General features: G+C 38.5%; 1 protein-coding gene across 1 annotated transcript in view; it reads right to left on the bottom strand.

The window, feature by feature from the left end:
* Nucleotides 1-2,072: 2,072 nt before the first annotated feature.
* PSMD5 (proteasome 26S subunit, non-ATPase 5) overlaps nucleotides 2,073-22,794 on the bottom strand; it is a 30,461-nt gene continuing 9,739 nt past the window's right edge. Inside the window, exons 2-10 of the mRNA XM_049895442.1 lie at nucleotides 15,462-15,606; nucleotides 14,310-14,423; nucleotides 13,831-13,959; nucleotides 12,012-12,121; nucleotides 10,771-10,913; nucleotides 9,700-9,891; nucleotides 8,430-8,539; nucleotides 5,639-5,779; nucleotides 2,073-2,910 (exon numbers count right to left, since the gene is read on the bottom strand). Coding sequence (XP_049751399.1) covers nucleotides 2,653-2,910; nucleotides 5,639-5,779; nucleotides 8,430-8,539; nucleotides 9,700-9,891; nucleotides 10,771-10,913; nucleotides 12,012-12,121; nucleotides 13,831-13,959; nucleotides 14,310-14,423; nucleotides 15,462-15,606 — 1,342 coding nt within the window. The 3' untranslated portion in view covers nucleotides 2,073-2,652. The remainder of the gene's footprint in view (nucleotides 2,911-5,638; nucleotides 5,780-8,429; nucleotides 8,540-9,699; nucleotides 9,892-10,770; nucleotides 10,914-12,011; nucleotides 12,122-13,830; nucleotides 13,960-14,309; nucleotides 14,424-15,461; nucleotides 15,607-22,794) is intronic.

Here is a 22,794-nt window from a genome sequence, read left to right on the forward strand (position 1 = left end):
AAAGGAATTCAATTGTATGGATCATAACAAGTTATAGATAACATTGTGAAGAATGGGAATTCCAGAACACTTAATTGTGCTCATGTGGAACCTGTACACAGACTAAAAGGCTGTCATTCGAACAGAACAAGGGGATGCTGCATGGTTTAAAGTCATGAAAGGTATGTGCCAGGGTTGATTTCTTTCACCATACCTATTCAATCTGTATGCTGAACAAATAATCCAAGAGGCTGGATTACATGAAGGACAGGGCAGCAGGATTGGAGGAAAACTCATAAACAACCTGAATTATGCAGATGACACAAACTTGCTTGCTGAAAGCCGAGGACATGAAGCACTTACTGATGAAGATCAAAGACCACAGCCTTCAGTATGGATTATGCCTGGACATAAAGAAAACAAAAATCCTCACAGCTGGACCAATAAGCAATGTGATGATAATTGGAGAAAAGGTTGACGTTGTCAAGGATTTCATTTTACTGAAATGAAATCAATTGGCAGCCATTGAAGCAGCAGTCAAGAAATCAATCCATGTATTGCATTGGACAAATCTGCCAAAAAAGACCTCTTGCAAGTGTTAAAAAGCAAACGTGTCACTTTGAGGACTAAGGTGCGCCTAACCCACATCATGGTATTTTCAATCGCCTGATATGCATGCGAAAGCTGGGCAGTGAATAAGCAAGACCGAAGAATGATGCCTTTGAATTATGGTGTTGCAAAATATTGAATATAACATGGACTGCCAGAAGAATGAACAAACCTGTATTAGAAGTATAGCCAGAATGCTCTTTAGAAGCAAGGATGGTGAGACTTTGTCTTATATAATTTGGACATGTTATCAGGAGTCACCAGTCCCTGGAGAAGGGCATCATGCTTGGCAAAGCAGGGGGTCAGAGAAAAGAGGAAGACCCTCAGTGAGATGGAATGACAGAGTGGCTACAACAATGGGCTCAAACATAACGATTGTGAGGATGGTGCAGGACTGGACAGTGTTTCATTCTGTTGTGCACAGGACTGCTATGAGTTTGAACTGATTCGACAGCACCTAACAGCAACAATTTTCCTCTACTATTAGCCACTTGCTACCTGTATGATTTTGGGATAAGCCACTTAACTTCTCTGTTTCCTCATCTGTGAAATAGAGATGTAAAGATTAAATGACATGAACTTAGCACTGAGGAGAATGTCTAATACAGTAAAGTTCCTTTTCTCATTGTCAAGCACATAATAGGCAGTCAATAAATATTTATTTATTAAGGAAACATATCTAAGATGAAAAAGCGAACTCACAGGCACAAAATAAGAGTGTACTGGTCATACAGGCATACATAGGAAAGAGGTCGCCTTTTTGAACTCTGAAGTTAAATGAATAAAATTAACACCACAAATGAGATAAAGCACAAATCACTTTAAAAAGACAGAATGTTTCTCAGTTTAGGAAAAACCTAGTTGTAGCCTAATTAATGATATTAACAGTAGGGAAATAGTGTGGAAACAGAGGACTCAAAGATACTAAGAGATGGCAGAGGAGAGACAATGAATCTGGGGACAAGAGACTTCCAGATACTTGAGAACCATTTTGTTAAGAGCAGGGATGGCTTATCAACTTCACCATGGCCTATAAGAAATCTCTCTAGACTCTGAACCTGTCACACTAATAGGTTCATGCAGGAGTGTCTGGACTGATAACTTGCAAGCAGAGCAGAGTGAGTTGCCATTTAAAGAAGGGCACTGGAAAATGGATAGGAACAATTTTCATCAATAAATAGGAAGATCATCTTTTGTAAATTAATGAGTGACATCCTGGTTTATACACACTGTCCCTTCCCTTCTGACTCTGATTATTGGTATTCAGTCTCCCTTTGTGTGAACCCCTCAAGATTAACTTTATGGATCAGAAAAATTAGCGGCAACACCCTCAACAATGATGACCCATAAGTAAAGGACATTTTCGGGACCTTTTTTGGTTAGCAATTATCATGCCCCCTCCCCCAAAACCACAAAAGAATAAAATTCACTGATAAACAGCAAAAAAGCATCAAAAGAACACTACAAAAGTATTTTTAGATTTATTTTATGTCTATTTTTCAAAGGCATTACAGTAACAAAAAATCAAAGGAGACTTAATTAAAATTATTTACTCTTAGTACAGAGAGAACATAATTTTAAGCTTCCATACTATTTTTTTTTTCAAAAGAACATTTATATTCAAGACTTTGACAACAGAATCAGAAGAGGAAAAAAGACTAAACAGAAAAGAAAAAGGTGAAGAGAATTCAGAAACAATTTGGTTCCATTTTACTTAAAGCAGATTATTCTAATAAGACATTGGGTATGTCCATGAAGTTTTCTGGAAGGGGAACCAGGACTTCCATGTTGTTGCAAAGATTAAGGCAGTCAAAAGAATCTGAAAAATAACTAGTATACTTAAGACCAAATCTGCCCACTCTCAGTGTTCTCCGAACTCCTGGTTCCACACTTATTTCAATGCAAAAACACAAAAAATGTTAGTGATAAAACTACACTAGACACTCCATGATAATTCTGGGGGCGGGGAAGTCTTTGTTTTGTAAAATACAGACGGAGTACATGCGCCTTCAGAGAAGCTCTGGTCCCAAAATCGTCCGCTCTATTTTTAAACTGCAGAAGAAATCATTCAGCTCCTTCTACCGCTGTCGTGGAAATAGGTTTTACATAGTATGGACCTTCACTCAGGTAAGTCCTGAGCCTCAAATAATTTGGGTTCCCAAAGATTTCTGCAATTGTCTTGGAATTGGCAAGTGCTTTTACCAGTTCATATTTGGCATCCTTTGAAGCTTTGTCATGCTCCACGGACCGGTCCACCACATATTCTACAAAACCTGGACTGTGAAACATAAGTTTCTGAGCCCAAGGTTGGTTTGCAATAGCCTGAAATGGAAGGCAAAAAGAACACAATTCCTTCGAGTCTTAAAGTCAATTAAATTTGTTAGTAAGATAGTACAACACTTTTTGAAAGAAATTTGGCAACACGAACCTTCAAAATGTTACTTTCTGCCTAAGAAAATTCCCTCCTGGGAATGTAATTTAAGAAAGTAATCCTATTAAAAAGCTTTACATACAAATATATTCATCGTAGTGTGAAAATTATCATCAAAATGTCTAATAATGGAGAAATGGTTAAGTAAATTATGGGGTACAGCAATAAACAAATAAACATTAAAAATTATGTTTACAGATTATACAGATACACATAGGTATACTAAATAGACGTGAAAGCAGGGACCCAAACAGAGGCTTGTTCACCAGTGTTCACTGCAGCACTATTCACAACAGTCAAAAGGTGGAAACAACCTGAATGCCCATCAACAAATGAATGGATTAACAAAATGTGGTGCATACATACAATGGAACACTACTCAGCCAGCAGGAGAAATGAAGTCTTGATACATGCTACAATATGGACGGAGCTTGAAGACATTACGCTGAGTGAAGTAATTCAGTCACAAAGGGCAAATATTATACGAGCTCACTTATATAAAAAGACAAATGTGCATAGAGACCAAAGTTTATTAGTGGTTACCAGGAGCTGGAGGGAGGAGGAAATGGAAGGTTAATGGTTGGGGGGAAAAAAAAAGTTTACAGAGAGTAGTAATGAAATGGGTAAATTTTGTTATTTAAAAAAAGCAGATCCAAATTATATACATATGTGATTAAACAGTGGAAAAACAAAAACTAAAGAAGAAAAGACTACCCTAAAGAAGCTTCTACAGATGTGCACAAGATGGTATTTTTTAAGAATGTTCATTGCAGTATCATTTGTAACAGATACTATCTAAATCTTCATTGACAGGAAAATAATAAGCTGTGGTGTCTATACAACGAAATACTAATGACTTTCTAATTATTTCTTTCAACATAAATATTAAAAACATGTTGAAGGAAAAAGTAAACTGCAGAATGATACAAACAACATGATACCACTTACCAAGTTTAAGAACATGTAAAATGTATTTTGTTTAAGGATACATACAAATGTATAAAATCATGTATGAGCCTATATATCCAAAATCCATAATAGTGATTATATCCAGGGAGAGAAGAAGGGGAATAGGATTGGACAGAGGTAATGAAGTATGACTGTATGTTTGAAATATTTCAATCAATCAATACAAACACTAAAAGAAAACATACCAAACAGGTATAATGACTTAAGGTGATTTAAAAATTTCTACTTCTCAGTCTTTCCAAATTTTAAAATAATGAATAAGTAACTTTTATGATATAAAAACCTCACCACTACATTTTAATGAAGAACAAGTAATAATCAAGTTTATGGCCTAGTCCCGTCCTCTCAAAATGTGTTCCACAGACCAGTGCATCAGCATCACCTGGGAACTTGTTAGAAATGCAGAATCTCAGGCTTCAGCCCGTAACTACTGAATCAGAATATACTTTTAACAAGATCCTCAAGATTAAAGTTTGCGAAACAATGGCCTAGTTAACAATGGCCAAGGACAAACAGTAGGCTGAAATAAAAATAGTTGCTCCAACCAGTAAAACAAAAATTATCTCTATATCTATGAATGACTAAGTATAGTGTAAAGTAGAAGAGTAGAAAAAAAATAAATAAAAAATGAGAATACTGACACAGGAGCCAAAGTGACCAAAATGATGGCCATCTCCAAGGTGGCGCAGTCTAAAAACAAATGCTCTTAAAGTTAATAGGAACATCTGTATCCTTCAAGACCTAGATCATGTATCGCATCCTTCAGGGAGCCTTTCCTCTTTTGTCTCCTCCACTCTTTTCCTTACCTTGTCCAGTCTAAGTATACTCCCTTAGATCCCATTATTGGTAAGATTACTAAATATCTATAAACCCAGGCACCACAGTGAGTACTTGGGCTACAGAGATAAATAAGTCTGATACGGTCCCTCTCTGAAGAAACTTTAAGAAGTGAGATAGGCCAAAAAATAAAAAATTTCACCTCATGTAATAAATAGAAAACAGAGGTATAACCCTTACCATGATTGTAATCACATAATTAAGTGTATAATTATATTTACCGCCTGGCTCCCTCATTAGGAAGTGAGCTACATGAGAGTAGGGTCTTTGCATAATCTTGTTCACTGTTCTATTGTTCAACAAATATGCAAAGTATGAGAGCAGAGATTCCTTAACCCCATCTTGTGGGTTTGGGCAGGACATGCTGAAGAGATACCTGAGCTAATCCTTACAGAATGAATAAGGGGCTAAGAAGCAAAGTTAGAGAAGAATGTTGGATCCTGAGAGCACAGCAGAAGTCCAGAGATACAAAACAGGCAGTCTGGCATTACCAAAATGTTAAACGCCAGAAGAGGAATGGTAGGCAATAAGGCTCAGAAAGATAACCAGGACTGGGTCAACAGAGAGCTGCTTGTGAGGCAGATAAAGGGTCTGGAACTTACTCTGTAATCTCATAGCACCCCGTTCAAGTCTCTGCCACAGCATCTAACACCTTTTACTGAAACAATCTGTTTATACATTTGTCTTTCTCACTAGTCTGTAAGGTAACAGAGGACAGAAACTGTACTAAGCACTTGTATACTCCCAGGGCATGAACAGGGACTGCTCATGTGTTGAACTGACAGAGTTCCAGGAGGACCATGTGGAACCTACCGTGAACACTTTTAAGGCAGCACAGTGTAGTTCAGGGAAGGGTTGATTACTGATGCCACGGAAGAGCTCCAGTGGGTTCCGAGATAAAGAAGAAAACCAGGATTCTGTCATCCTCAGGAGGTCATCAGTCTGTTGCTCAGGCTACAGGACAGAAAAGGATTGTCTCATGGCAAGGCTAGCTTGTATGGAGAAAAGCACTTGTTTGTAAGTCAGGAAACCTGAGTGTTGATGGCAGTCTTAGTCATAAAGTTGCCCTGTGATCTTGGCTAAGTCTGTAGCGCTCTTCCCCCAAACCCAGCTCACACTTTCCCCAGTTTTTTTTTTTTTTTAATTATTGTCATAAAATTTTTGTAACAAAAAATTTCTACTTTAACCATTTTTAAGTGTACATTCAAGGACATATGGTGTCAGGCTCTTTAAATTTATCATGACTTGTTTTCTGACCTAACATATGGTGTATCCTACAAAGCAATTCATGCACATAGAGAAAAATATTCTGTTGTTGGGTGGAGTGTTTCAAATATGTCTGCTCTAGGTCTAGTTAGTTTATAAAAACAAACCAAACCAAACCCAGTGTCGTGGAGTAGATTCTGACTCATAGCGATCCTAAAGGACAGAGTAGACCTGCCCCATAGAGTTTCCAAGGAGTGCATGGTGGATTCGAACTGCCAACCCTTTGGTTTGCAGTTATAGCACTTAACCACTACGCCACCAGGGTTTCCAGTTAGTTTATAGTGTTGTTCAAGTTCAAGTACTCTATTGTCTTACTGATCTTCTGTTTTAATGTTCTATCCGTTATTGAAAGTAGTATGCTGATGTCTTCAAATATTATTGTAGAACTGTCTATTTCTCCCTTCAGTTCTCTTAGTGTTTGCTTCATAGATCTTCAGGCTTTGTTGTGGTGCATATATAACTGTTATATCTTCTTGATGAATCAACCCTATCATTTTATAATGTCCTTCTTTGTCTCTTGTAGCAGATTTTGATTTAAAGTTTGTTTTGTCTGATACTAATACAATCACCCCTGTTCTCTTGGTTACTATTTGTATGGAGTTACCTTTTTCCATTCTTTCACTTTCAACCTATCTGTGTCTTACATCTAAAGTGGGTCTCTTGTAGCCACCATATAGTTGGGACATGTTTCCTTATCCATTCTGCTAATTTCTGCCTCTTGATTAAAGAGTTTAATCCATTTAAAGTCATTACTGACAAGGAAGGACTTACTTCTGCCATTTTGCTATTTGTTCTCTGTGCTTACACCTTTTTTGTCCCTTATTTTCTCCAATACTGCCTACTTTTCTGTTTAGCTGATTTTTTGTAGTGAACCATTCTGATTCCCTTCTTTTTCCTTTAGTGTATAGGTTTTTGGATATTTTCTTTGTGGTTACCATGGGGATTACATTTAACATCCACCAACTTCAATAACATACAAAAACTGTTTCTACACCACTCCTACCCTGCTTTGTGTTGCTCTTGCTGCAAATTACATCTTTATACATTGTGTGCCCAATATAATAAATTTATCTTTATTTTCAATGCATTTGTCTTTTCAATCACGCAGGACATAACAAGCAGAGTTAGAAACCAAAAATACCATGAAACTTGCCTTTACTCATAAAACTACCGTTACTAGGGATTTGTTTTTGTTCATATGGCTTCATGTTACTATCTAATGTCCTTTCATTTTAAGCTGAAGGATTACCTTGTAGGGCAGATCTCCTGGTAACAAACTCCCTCAGCTTTTCTTATCTAAAACCAAAAAAGCCAAACCCATTGCCGTTGAGTCAAGTCCGACTCGTAACGATCCTATAGGACACAGTAGAATTGCCCCATAGGGTTTCCGAGGATTTGAACTGCCCATCTTTTGGTTAGTAGCCTGAGCTCTTAACCACTGTGCCACCAGGGCTTCTTTAACAAAATTAAGACATCTGGGAATGTCTTAATTCTGCCCTCATTTTTGAAGGAAAAGCTTTGCCAGATATAGCCCCCATATACAGGTGCTTTGAAAGCTATAATTTCTGAAAGAAATTCTGTGGCTATTCCTTCAAGTCTTTATGTGCCTATTCTATGCTTTAATAGCATTCTTTGGCCCCAAGCAGCTACGGCCTTCTGCAGTTCTTAGCTGCCCCTCTGCGCTGCATGACCTCCGAGACAGGCCGAACTGAGTATACCTTGCTTCAGTCCTTTAGGAAATCCCTAGACAAGTCAGAACAGACCCACACAGTAATTTGCTAATAAAGTCTGCTCTGCTCCATCTAGAACCAGAGACCAGGCTCTGTCTCTGGGAATGTGGGCCACTGCCACTTTAAGATGGCCATGCAGATCCAGGGAGAGGATAGGGCACAGGGAGATAGAAAACCAAGTTTTCCTATTGTTTATATGTCACCTTTTTCTAGGCTAATCATTCACTTAGTTGCTGTAACTCTTTGGTTTCCAGAGTTCTGACAAACTTGTTTCTACCAGTCAGTTTCTGCTTCTTTTTTAGGTGTTGTGGGGGAACAGGGGTGTGTAGCTGTTTACATCATCATCTCTGGGTACCCTTGTTTTTTTGAGGTGGGTGATTAAGCAATCTCTAGAGTCTTCTCTAGGCCTAATTTTCTATAATTCTACTTTCACTTAAAAATGTCGCTAGTCATATAACAAGGGTTACCTTCTTTTACTAACAGTGACAAAGATGGCATTTACTTTGTCAGCATTTATATTAAGCTCAACAGTGCTATGTTGAATCATAATGCTATTTATTCCCCCAAACATTTCCCACTGCCCTTCATGAATTTCCCAGCCTACTTACTGATAAATACAGAAGGGATGAAATTGCATCCAAACACCTAATTTTTAGCTCTGTTGAGGCATTCTTCGCTTGATGTCCTATTCTCATGAGTAAGTGCTCAAAGCGAGTTCCTTTGAAGGAATAACAATGAGATTTTAAAAACTGCTTTCATACACTATGACTCCTACCAACCTAAACCAACACAAAAATAAACATGCAGTGAGAGACCAAGTGACAGGCCTAAAACCACACATTCATATACAATACAGCATACGTAAGGCAAAGTGTATAGCATACAGAAATCAAAGGACCTGGGATTGAGCTGCCCAGGAAGCACAATGGTTAAACACTCAACTGCTAACTGCTCAGTGGTTCGAACCTACTAGCGGCTCCTCAAGAGAAAAGATCTGATAATCTGCTCCCATAAAGCTTATAGCCTAGGAAACCCTATGGGGCAGTTCTACTCTGTCCTCTAGGATCACTATGAGTGGGAACCAACCTGACAGCACACAACAACAACAGTCTGTATAACTTTAGAAGATTTTCCTCATCTGTAAAATGAGAATGAAAATAATCTTTGCAGGACTGTAAAAGAATCATGTTAATAGGTAAAAGCACTTAGAAAACTACATGTAACTGTAAGGATATTAGTTGTTACACACAACTGCATATTGATTTTTAACATAAACTTCACGAGGGTTCTAAAATGGTGCTGTATATTATTTTTTTTGTAGAATTTCTAGTGCTTTTGAGATATTAGTGGAAGTACCATTAAAGGCATCATTCTTAATATAAACTTTTCTGTTTCCTTTCTTTCCTTGACATTACGTATTTTTATATAAATATTCACAAAAAGCTTGAGATTAAGTTGTTACACTGTTTTAAAAAATAAATGAGACTTAGAGAAAAGAAGTGACTAAATAAGGGCCATAAAGCTAAGTAGTATTAGAATTGGAATACTAATCCAGACCTTTCTGACTCAAGAATCCATGGTCTTTACACCATGAATACTATTCGAGGAAGATGAGGTGGAGAAATAGTATTTGGTCCTGCCAACTTGATTGGTTGAACCCCTAAACAGTGAGAAACAAATAACAAAAAAAGTTTTCAACAGTAATCCTGAGACATTTTTTAGAAATGAGTTTATCCAAGGCACAGTTAAAAAGACTGCCACCTATAGAAGCAGTTACATTCTAAAATGTAGTTAACCCATTAGCAAATGGGTTTATATCCTGAATCTCTGTCAAAAATTAACACATCCTTAAAGAAGGCCAAGACAAGTCATACCAACCTGTTTTCTGCAAAACCTGTTTCCCTTCAACATTGGATCCCAGGATTCCAATTGTGTCTACCGCTACACCAATCATGGTGGGGTCCTGACTTTCTGTCATTTCAAAAACCTTTTCCACAAAGACAGGATAACGTTCACAGATCTGCTGAGGGCTATCCATGGCAGCCAGGTTTCCAAAAAATTTCACAAATCCTATAGTTAGAGAAATCTATTTTAATAGAGGAGCAATATAATACAAATTGTGGGCTCTATGCTTTCATAGGGACAGTACTAAATTGCAGGTTGGAAAAAGGAGAAGGGTTAGGGTAGTGTGAAATACCAAAGGACCAATGATGTGTGGTTCTGAGAGAGTAGAAACTCCAAGGTGCCAATGGAACAGTGTCCAAATATTGAAGCATAGTCATATTCAAGGAGAACAAACAACAAGGGCAAAAAACCCACTGCGGTCGAGTAGATTCTAACTCATACCGCCTCTACAGGACAGAGTAGAACACTCCGTAGGGTTTCCAAGGAGCACCTCGTGGATTCAAATTGCCGACCTTTTGGTTAGCAGCCATAGCACTTAACTACTGCACCACTGGGGTTTCCAAGAACAAGGGCAGTGGATAGAAATTCTAGGGAGGGAAGTTTGGAGTCATATTTAGAAGAAATTTTTAAACAGAGATGTTCAACAACGAAATAAACTAGGCTACCTAAAGAAACTGGAAGTGCTCCAGAAAAGCTAGTCAACCATTCCCCAGAACAGAATGGCTGGAGTAGATCCTACATTAGAAAGACTCCAGTTCAGAAATTTGATGACTCTGTAAATATACTGTAAATGCCATTACTACTGTTTTTATTTTTGTTTTATCTAAGCTTCAAAAGAAAACTACTGTAATGCTCCAAACAGCACTGATATTTCTAGAAAGTCGGAATCAATACTGCATGGCTCCTAGGGAAATAGATTCCATTTCATCAATGAGGATATCTTCTAAAAGGAACCAGCTCTAAGGAAAATAATTCCTGGCCTCTCCTATCAGAGATAACTCAGAAAGAGCCATGATCATTTCCACAGGCATCAATGCTTCTTACCTGGCAAATAGAAGCTAGAGAAAGGGTCTGAATCTGCCCCAACAATTATATTTGAAATCTGTTCAATTACTCCTTCTTGAGCAAGGTACTGTCGTCCATGATGAGTGTATGCCAGGGATGTCACCATTTCTATACAGGTGGCTCTGCAATGTCAGAAGGGACAAAAACAAATAGATCCTGCATATGAATAGCATAGTTTATAAATTGTTTTCGTATTGGTTATCATGTTTAACACTCACCCCCAACTCAAAGGTCAATAATCCTGGTTCTGCTTTTAAGATAAGGACATAAAGCCTAGAAAGTTGCAGTGACTTGTCCAGGATCATGTAGTTAGTACATGGCAGACCTTAGGCTTACATCTTGGTCTTGTGACTCGAGTCCCATTGTTGTTTCCACTACAACATAGCTGCTTCCTAAGAAGTTTTTTTAAACTTCTCTTTTATTGTGAAATGTCAAACATACACATGTCAAACAGTTAAGAGAGTAGTACAATAAACCCCTATGTACCCATAACTCTCACTGGACAGTATCAAGATTTTCCCTTACTTGTTTCATTCCATTTTTTGATACATTATTTGAAAGCAAATCCTAGTCATCTTGCCATCTACCCGTACACAATTTAGTATGTGCTTCTAAAAAATATGACTCTTTCATTAATTATAATACCATTACCACATATAAAAAGTTGACAATTTCCATGGTATCATTTAATACTCAACCACAATCAAATTTCTCCACATGACTAAAAAATATATTTTTACAGTTGACCTTAAAACAGTCTGTTTGCAAGGTATTTTTATGCCATAAAATCTGATACAAGGCTAAAAATTAATCAACAAAATTAATTTCTTCATTGTTATTGTGTGCCGTCGAGTTGATTCTGACTCACAGCAACCCTGCTATTATTTAATAATGCCAAAAGATGTGCATGATAAAATGTTAGTAATACAAAATGGCAGTTAGCACACTATTATAACTTTTTAAGAACACACATGCTCATGGTCAGAAACACGGTCAATCAAAAGTCACTGTATTTTCATGTAAAGCATTTCCAAGTTCTCACATGATATCATGATGTAACTTGAGCACTATTTTAAAGGCTCCTTCTTCAGGACATGTATGTCATGTTACTGTAACCTGGGCATAGACTCTAACAGGAAAGGTCACACTAAGTCCCAAGGTTGTTCTTTGGCCCTCCCAAAGAGGACATTTTGCCTTAAGAACTCTCTCAGTCAACATACCTGACCAGCACATCCTCACCAGTCAGCTCTCTGAGGAGCTGGGTTACTAATCCGCTGGTGGTACAGTAGTTTAAAGATTCTGGTGACACAGAAGAAATCTCCACAATTAGCTAGAAGAACAGAAAAGGCAGAAAGATGAAAACAGCCCCATACTTGTAGGATCTCATTTTAAGTACAGAACAAGATACTTTATGCAATAATTGAAGTCTTAAAAATCTATTATTTGTCTCCACAAAGAACTTTATTGAAAACATAAGAAATTAACCTGGGACAGAAACATCCCATTACATCTGGGCTTACTGCCTTTTTTTTTTTTTTTTTTGAGGAATCACCAATCAGGGTACAATAACCTCAATCTGGAATAACAAATTATTAAAAAAAATTTCATTCATTCATTCATCTATCCTGTCAGTCAGTCACTTATTCATTCAACAAGTATGTCCTGAGGGCCAACTAAGAGAAATGGGAAGGCACAGAGGAATAACAAAATCAGGTTTAGATTTTTAAAAGATCATCCTGAGTGCATGAAAATCAAGACTAGAAGTGATAAAGATGCAGGAAAGGAGACGGGTTTGGAGGCAAAGGCAGTTGTCCAGGTGAGCGATAATGACAGCTTAGACCAGGGTGGTGGTGGTTAGGCAGATGTAGAGAAATGCACGGCTTTGAGCAAAAGTGACAGGAAATTGTGACTGAATGGATATGGGCAAGGAAAACAATATCTCATAAAGAATGAGCTCAAGGGCTCTGACTTGTCCAACACTGAGTACTGTGAAACAGGGCTGGTTTGTCGCTGATGATTTTTGTTGGGGGTAGAAGGCAAGTAGGGGAGACCATGAGTTCAGTCTGAGCATAAACATGAAGGGTCGAGAATATGTCCAAGAGGTGATATGAAGGTCTGAGTTCAGAAGAGAGGTCTGAGTTAGAGATTTACATTTGAAAGTCATCATTATATAGATGGGAACTGAAATCATATGATGAATAAAATTTGTCTATGGAATAAATATACAGTATGGTGAGAGCTGGGCTTGGGACTTTGCAAACCAAGATTCAATAGATGATAATAAATCAGGAGACTATGACACAGGCAGAAGGAAAACCAGGATAGGGTGATATCAAGACATGCAAAGTGAGAAAGTGTTATGAGGAGGACATTAGACTGTAGAGGGATTCATTCTGAACATGCAGCCTACTAGCTATGCGGCTTGGGTCAATTATGCCATCCATATAGTGAGGTTAATGATAATTTTAACATATAGGGTTTGCTGCAATAATTAAAGACAATACATGTGAGGTTTTTAGCGTAGTGCTTAGTACAAAGCTGTTAAAAATGAGAGCCATTTGTCCTTCCACTACTATTACTAATTTATTCAAAGTCTGGTTCCAGTAGTACCTCCTCTATCATAGCACTTACATTGCACTGTGAAAGATTTTTTATTTGACTATCTCACATACCATGCTGGGAGCCTATACCTCTAGCACCTAGTATAGGGTCCAACTCAGACTCCCAGTACCCAGTGCCATTGAGTCGACTCAGACTAAGCACTCAATAAATGCATGCCAAATGAACCATCCTGCCTTCCACTGCAAGCCTTACTGCATTCTGAATTGTAAGGTAATCAGACCAAACCAAAAACCAAACCCGTTGCCGTCAAGTTAATTCCGATTCACAGCGGCCCTACAGGACAGAGTAAAACTGCCCCATAGGGTTTCCAAGGAGCAGCTGGTAGATTCGAACTACCTACCTTTAGGTTAGCAGCCAAGCTCTTAACCACTGTGCCACCAGGGCTCCAAGGTATTAGACAGTGTGGTATAATCTTACCTCATATACTCTGTATCGTACAACGTCACTGGTTTTCATCACACTTTTCAAATCATCCAGCAGATTGCTTTCAAATAAAGCCTCTAGTCCCGCTTGGGTTAATGATATTCTTGATAGGGATTTGATGGCCTTATAAGGAGAGAAAATACCTCTTTAGTCACTAAGTGTTAGCTGTTATTATTTAAAATTAGAAAGACACACAGTATTCCCAATAGAAAACAGTTTACATAAGTTTTGCTTCTTATTAAGCAAGCCAATATAAGCCGTATGATAGATAATGTGGATATGTGTATCCTAGAAAATAGAAGGGGTTTATTAGTGTTTACTTGACAAGACCAACACTGATACCATCTACATGAGGCTGCAAATTCAAGTCCACAAACCATTCTATACCTCTACTTCCAAATTCAGGAGGCCTTTCTGTCTCTTAGGACATAAAGGTTTCTGCATGTTTAAGTTGATGATTCTAGCAGACTCACCGCTTTAGCTACAGACAGGTTTTCTCCGCCAATACAATAAATGATTTGTTTTAGTAATTCAGAATTATTTAGAATCTCAGCAACAGCATCAGTATTTTCAACAATTCTTCCAACCTAAAACAAACAAAACAGAAAAGAATCAGGAAGGCTCTTCCAAGGTAGGACAGCATAGAACTCACGCTGGTCAAATTTCCTTAGTGTGCATGTGGTCCATGAATTCTTGACTATGCTCTAAGATAAGTCATTAAAAATTCAGAATGACCCGATTCTTTAAAGCCAAATCACACATATGGTGTAATCACATTTTCAAAGGAAAAAGAAAAAAACGTAAATAAATGGTGACTACAAAGTGCTGAGACAGCTCAGTAAGTGAGAACCATACAGGTTAAGCACAAATCCTAGTTCTGTCAATTTTCACTGCATCAACTTTGGATATATTAAATAACTTCTTTAAACCTGCTTGATTGTGGGGTAGATACGAAGGCTAAATAGGTAAAGCACCTCCTACATTGCATGGCACAAAGATGTTGCATGAATAAATCGATACCTTCCCCCTTTTTGTTGAATAAACATGTCAGAGGAGAAAAGGAAAAGCAGTAGTTGAGTATTTACTGGGTAACTAATCTCTCGGCTCCTGACAATTCAGCAAGATAACCCTCAGTAGCAGATCTTCACTCAAATAGTAGGATGTTTTGCTTACCAACATAAAAGTTACCACCTTAATTTGTTGGTTTGGTGCACGGTAAGACAGTACTTAGGTCATGTCACTGTAATAGGCCCTAACATGGCAGAGGAGCTGTTTGAACACATGGGAATCTATCTTTTCCTCGCAACTAGGAGTAACTTGAAGGAAAGAAACAGACTTGGTAGCTTCAAAAGCATATGGCACAATGCCTGGCATGTAAAAGAAGCTCCATCAGTATTTGGTGAATGAATGATTCAGATGGTACTCATGGAACTTCTTACTTTAGCCCATAACCCCCTGGTTACAGTTAACTAAGTATATATCTGTCTCCTTCACTAGGCTAGGAGCTCCCTTGGGGACAGACAGGAATTGGGTTTTCTTCATCTCTCTGTTTTTGGCGTCTGGCCCAGAGCAGGAGGTCACTAAATATAGGTTCCCATCTCACATGTGCTATTAAAATTTCACACCTGGGACAAAGTGAGGATCTTTACAGAGTCATCAGGGTGAGTCAGTCCTCTCTGCAGGTCAATTTGGAGGTTCTGGGCCACTTGAACTGGCTCCACAGCTTGCAGCAATCTCTCCAGAATGGATATACACAAAGCAGTCTGTTCCCTAAAAAAGATGCCATAGATCTCATTAGTTCATGTCATGCCAATTGGGAAGTGACAACTTGATGACGTCTGAATCCTGGCTCAAGGAAGATTTCTCCACAGACTTCCCTGTGAAACACCAGCTTCTACTTATTAAACATTTGCTAAGTACCTACAGGGGCCCTGGTGGTGCAATGGTTAAGCAGTGGTTGGCTGCTAACCTAAAGGTCAGCAGTTCTGATCTACCAGCCACTCGTTGGAAATCCTATGGGGCAGTCCTCTGTCCTGTGGGGTCACTATGAGTTGGAATCGACTCGACAGCAACGGGTTGAGTTTGGTTTAAAAAAAAACCTCAAACCCGTTGCTATCAAGTCGATTGCATCTCATAGTGACCCTACAGGACGCAGTAGAACTGCCCCACAGAGTTTCTAAGGAGGGGCTGGTGGATTCAACCTGCTGATCTTTGGGTTAGCAGCCAAGCTCTTCACCAGTACGCCACCGGGGCTCCTTATTTTGGTTTTAAGTACCTATTATGTGCTATGCCTGTGCAGGTACTACAGGGAAGGAAGGATAAGATATAGTCTCTAGCCTCAAGGAGTTGTCTAATGGAAGACAGAGGTAAATAAAAAAGCAACTATAATCCAGGTAAATGCTATAGGTTAGGGCTGGAAGCTGCAAGAGCTCAGAAAAACAACACAGGATATGGAAAAGGCCTTTTTAAAGAAAAAGTAGGGGTTACCTAGTAGGAGAAGGGTGTTTGTCTTAGTCATCTAGTACTGCTATAACAGAAATACCACCAGTGGACGGCTTTAACAACAACAAAAAAAGTTTATTCTCTCACAGTCTAGTAAACTACATGTCTAAATTCATGGCATTAGCTCTAGGTGAAGGCTTTCTCTTCTCTGTCGGCTCTGCAGAAAGGTAACTGTCATCAATCTTCCTTGGTCGAGAAGCTTCTCCACGCAGGAACCTCGAGTCCAAAGGATGTGCTCTGTTCCTGGTATTGCTTTCTTGGTGGTATGAGGTCCCCCGTCTCTCTGCTCGCTTCTCTCTTTTATATCTCAAAAGAGATTTGTTCAAGACACAATCCAACCTTGTAGATTGCACCCTGCTTCATTAACATAACTGCCACTAATCCCATCTCATCAACATCATAGAGGTAGGATTTACAACACACAAGAAAATCACATCAGATGACAAAATGGTGGACAATCACACAATACTGGGAATCATGGCCTAGTCAAATTGATACACATAGTTTTGGGGTACACAATTCAATTCACGACAGTGTTCCAGGTTAAGGGAGTAGCAGTACATTTAAAGGCACATGGGAATATGACAGCATTATGTATTAAAAGGAACAAATAGCTTGGCATGTCTGGTAAAAAGAGAAACGGGAAAAGGGTGGTATGAATGGGAAGAAATAAAGCTAGGAAGATGCACAAGTGCCAGATCCCGACAGGTCTTCAGTGTGGTCTTATGGATTGGATTTTTGCATAATGGCAAACCATGCCATTTCCAGCAGAGAAGTAACATGATGAAATATGACTTTTAGAAATCACCCTGCATGGGTGTTAAGAGAAGGAATTTTCAGGTAGCTGATCATGAGAGGGGGGAGAGGAGTAAGCCTAGGGAGCAGCAGTAAAGACAGAGAAGACAGAAAAACTCAAGATTTATTAAAGAGAGAAATTAATCAGAACTGGATGAGTACCAGTTTTAGATACATAGAGTGTTTCAAGAACAATTCCCTTGTCTTCTAAGAGGCAATACAGGTAAAGGGACATTTATATACTGCTGCTGGAGTTTACATTCATATTGGTACAACCTTTGCAGATGATGACTAGGCAATACATAGCAAAAGCCTTAAAATGAGCATACCCTTTAAATTCAGGAATTCCACTTTGAATAACTGAACCTAAGGGAGGAATTAAAGTTTTATACCCAAGAGAACTGAAAACATAGTTTCTCATACAAAAATTTATACATACATTGTTATGTGACCCTAGCTGCTCACCCTATAATGTGGCAGCACACTCCTACTTTCCACCCCAGATTTCCCATACCCATTCAACCAGCTCCTATCCCTTTCTGCCTTCTCATCTCACCTCTGGACAGGAGCTGCCCATTTAGTCTCATGTATCTACTTGATCTAAGAAGCACACTCTTCATGAGTATCATTGTATGTCTTATAGTCCAGTCTTTGTCTGAAGAGTTGGCTTCAGGAATGATTTTAGTTCTGGGTTAACAGAGAGTCCGGGGGCCATGTCTTCCGGGGTCCCTCCAGTCTCAGTCAGACCATTAAGTCTGGTCTTTTTACTAGAATTTGAGTTCTGCACCTCTCTTTTCTCCTGCTCTGTCAGGGACTCTCTGTAATGTTCCCTGTCAGGGTGGTCATTGGTGGTAGCCATCTAGTTCTTCTGGTCTCAGGCTGATGGAGTCTCTGGTTTATGTGGCCCTTTTTGACTCTTCAGCTAATATTTTCCTTTTATCTTTGGTGCTCTTCATTCTCCTTTACTCCAGGTGGGTTGGGACAGGTTGATGCATCTTAAATGGCCACTTGCTAGCTTTTAAGACCCCAGATGCCACTCACCGAAGTGGGATGCAGAACGTTTTCTTAATAAAAATTCTTACGCCAACTGACCTAGAAGTCTCCTGAAAACATGATCCCCAGACCCACACCCCTGCTACTTGGTCCCTCAAAGTGTTTGGTTGTGTTCAGGAAACTTCTTAGCTTTTGGTTTAGTCCAGTTATGCTGACTTACCCTGTATTGTGTGTTGCCCTTCCCTTCACCTAATATAGTTCTTGTCTACTATCTAGTTAGTATACTTCCCTCTTCCTCCCTCCCCACCCTTGTAACCATCAAAGAATGTTTTTTCTGTGTTGAAACTTTTTCCTGAGTTCTTATAACAGTGGTTTCATACAATATTTGTCCTTTTGCAACTAATTTCACTCAGCATAATGCCCTCCAGACATCCATGTTATGAGATGTCGTGCAGATTCATCCTTGTTCTTTAACGTTGCATAGTATTCCATTGTGTAAATATACCATATTTTATCTGTGTTTTCCACCTTTTTGCTATTGTGAACAGTGCTGCAGTAAACATGGGCATGCATATATCCATTCGTGTAATGGCTCTTATTTCTCTAGGATATATTCCAAGGAGTGGGATTGCTGGATCGCATGGTACTTCTATTTCTAGCTTTTTAAGGAAGCATCAAATCTATTTCTAAAGTGGTTACATCATTTTACATTCCCACCAGCAGTGTATAAGTATTCCAGTCTCTCAATAACCTCTCCAACATTTATTATTTTGTGTTTTTTGGATTAATGTTAGCCGTGTTGGGGTAGATGGTATCTCATTGTAGTTCTGGTTTGCATTTCTCTAATGGCTAATGGAAACTGTAGTGGAGTAGCGGTTAAGTGCTACTGCTGCTAACCAAAAGGTCGGCAGTTCGAATCCATCAGGTGCTCCTTGGAAACTCTATGGGGCACTTCTACTCTGCCCTATAGGGTTGCTATGAGTCGGAATCGACTCGATGGCAATGGGTTAACAGCTAATGATCTTGAGCATTTTCTCACGTATCTGTTAGGTGCCTGAATGTCCTCTCTGGTGAAGTGCCTCTTCATAACATTTGCCCATTTTGTAATTGGGTTATTTGTCTTTTTGTTGTTGAAGTTTTGCAGTATCTTACAGACTTTAGAGATTAAACCCTGATCGGACATGTTGTAGCCAAAAATTTTTCCCAGTTGGTAGGTTGTCTTCTTACTCTTTTGGTGAAGTCTCATGATGAGCATGAGTGTTTGATTTTTAGGAGCTCCCAGTTATCTAGTTTCTCTTCTGGTGTCTGTGCACTGCTATGATTTGTATTCTGTTTATGCCATCTCTTAGAGCTCCTAGAGTTGCTCCTATTTTTTTTCCATGATCTTTATTTTTCTAGATTTTGTATTTAGGTCTTTGATCCATTTTGAGTTAGTTTTTGTGCATGGTGCGAGGTATGGGTCTTGTTTCTTTTTTTGCAGATGGACATCCAGTTACGCCAGCACCATTTGTTTAAGAGACTGTCTTTTCCCCATTTAACGGACTTTGGGCCTTTGTCAAATATCAACTGCTCATAGGCCAATGATTTTATGTCTGGATTCTCAACTCTGTTCCATTGGTCTATGTATCTGTTGTTGTACCAGTACCAGGCTGTTTTGACTACCGTGGTGAAATAACAGGTTCTAAAATCAGACAGTGTGAGGCGTCCCACTTTGTTCTTCTACTTCAGTAATGCTTTTCTTATCTGGGGCCTCTTCCATTTCATATGAAGTTGGTGATTTGTTTCTGCATCTCGTTAAAAAATGTCACTGGAATTTGGATTGGGCTTGCATTGTATCTGTAGATCGCTTTGGGTAGAAGTGACATTCACAATGTTGAGTCTTCCTATCCATGAGCAAGGTATGTTTTTCCACTTATATAGGTCTCTTTTGGTTTCTTGCAGTAACGTCTTATAGTTTTCTTCATGTAGGTCTTTCATGTTTCTGGTGAGATTTACTCCTAAGTATTTTATCTTCTTGGGGGCTGTTATAAATGGTATTGATTAGATGATTTCCTCTACGAAGTTTTCTTTGTTGGTGCAGAGGAATCCAACTGATTTTTTTAAGTTTGTCTTGTATCCTGATGCTTTGCTGAAATCTTCTATTAGTTCCAGTAGTTTTCTTATAGATTCTGTGGGCTTTTCTGTGTATAAGATCATATCATCTGCAAATAGGGATACTTTTACTTCTTCCTTACCAATCTGGATACCCTTAATTTCTTTTTCTAGCCTAATTGCTCTGGCTAGGACTTCCAGCACAATGTTGAATAAGAGTGGTGATAAAAGGCATCCTTGTCTGGTTCCCATTCCCAAGGGAAATGCTTTCAGGCTCTCTCCATTTAGGATGATGTTAGCTGTTGGCTTTGTATAAATACCCTTTATTATGTTGAGGAATTTCCCTTTTATTCCTGTATTGCTGAGAGTTTTTGTCATGAATAGGTGTTGGACTTTGTCAAATGCCTTTTCTGCATCAATTGATAAGATTGTGTGGTTCTTGTCTATTTTTTTTTTTAACTTATGTGATGGATTCACTGATTGTTTTTCTAATGTTGAGCCATCCCTGCATACCTGGTATGAATCCTACTTGGTCATGGTGAATTACTTTTTTGATATGTTGTTGAATTCTATTGGCTAGAATTTTGTTGAGGATTTTCACATCTATGTTCATGAGGGATACTGGTTTGTAATTTTCTTTTTCTGTGGTGTCTTTACCTGGTTTTGGTATCAGGATTATGCTGGCTTCATAGAATGAGTTTGGGAGTATTTCATCCTTTTCTATGCTCTGAAATACCTTTAGTAGTAGTGGTATTAACTCTTCTCCAAAAGTCTGGTAGAATTCTCCAGTGAAGCTCAGGGCCAGGGCTTTTTCTTATTGGAATTTTTTAAATTACCTTTTCAATCTCTTCTTTGGATATAGGTTTATTTAGTTGTCCTACCTCTGTTTGTGTTAGCTTAGGTAGATAGTGTGTTTCTAGCAGAGCTTTTGGACAAAGACAGTCTAGAAGGACCTCGCAGTCTACTTCTGAGAAAATGGTCAGTGAAAGCCTTATAAATAGCAGTGGAACACTGTCTGACATGGTGCTGGAAGATGAGCCCCTCAGGCTGGAAGGCACTCAAAATACAACTGAGGAAGAAAGAGCTGCCTCTTCGAAGCAGAGTCAACCTTAAAGATTTTGGGACCTTGATCTTATACACAGAAAACCCTAAGGAATCCTCCAGAAAACTACTGAAATTTATAGAAGAGTTCAGCAGAGTAACGGGATACAATATAAACACACAAAAATCAGTTGGATTCCTCTACACCAACAAAAAGAATGTCGAAGAGGAAATCACCAAATCAATGTCATTTGCAGTAGCCCCCAAGAAGATAAAATACTTAGGAATAAATCTTATCAGAGATGTAAAAGACTTATACAAAGAAAACTACAATACGCTCCTGCAAGAAATCAAAAGAGACTTACGTAAGTGGAAGAACATACGTTGCTCGTGGATAGGAATACTTAACATTATAAAAATGTCTATTTTACCAAAAGCGATCTATACATTTAATGCAATTCCGATCCAAATCCCAAGAACATTCTTTAATGAGATGGAGAAACAAATCACCAATTTCATATGGAAAGGAAAGAGGCCCCGGATAAATAAGGCTTTACTGAAAGAGAAGAACAAAGTGGGAGGCCTTACTTCACCTGATTTTAGAACCTATTATACCACCACAGTAGTCAAAACAGCCTGGTACTGGCACAACAACAGATACATGGACCAATGGAACAGAACTGAGAATCCAGACATAAATCCATCCACATATGAGCAGTTGATATTTGAGAAAGGCCCCAAAACAGTTAAATGGGGAAAAGATAGTCTTTTGAACAAATGGTGCTGGCATAACTAGATATCCATCTGCAAAAAAATGAAACAAGACCCATACCTCACTCCATGCACAAAAACTAACTCAAAATGGATCAAAGACCTAAATATAAAATCTAAAATGATAAAGATCATGGAAGGAAAAATAGGGACAACGTTAGGAGCCCTAACACATGGCATAAACAGTATAGAAAACATTATAAAGAACGTAGAAGAAAAACTAGATAACTGCGAGCTCCTAAAAATCAAACACTTATGCTTATCCAAAGACTTCACCAAAAGAGTAAAAAGACTACCTACAGACTGGGAAAAAGTTTTTAGCTATGACATTTCTGATCAGTGCCTGATCTCTAAAATCTATATAATACTGCAAAAACTCAACTGCAAAAAGACAAATAACCCAATTAAAAAACGGGCAAAAGATATGAATAGACACTTCACTAAAGAAGACATTCAGGTAGCTAACAGATATATGAGCAAATGTTCACGATCATTAGCCATTAGAAAAATGCAGATCAAAACTACAAAGAGATTTCATCTCACTCCAACGAGGCTGGCATTAATCCAAAAAACACAAAATAATGTTAGAGAGGCTGTGGAGAGATTGGAACACTTATACACTGCTGGTACAACCACTTTGGAAATCGATTTGGCGCTTCCTGAAAAAGTTAGAAATAGAACTACCATACGATCCAGCAATCCCACTCCTTGGAATATATCCTAGAGAAATAAGAGCCTTTACATGAACAGATATATGCACATCCA

Source organism: Elephas maximus, chromosome 9 (assembly GCF_024166365.1).
Source record: "Elephas maximus indicus isolate mEleMax1 chromosome 9, mEleMax1 primary haplotype, whole genome shotgun sequence".
NCBI classification, from domain to species: Eukaryota; Metazoa; Chordata; class Mammalia; order Proboscidea; family Elephantidae; genus Elephas; species Elephas maximus.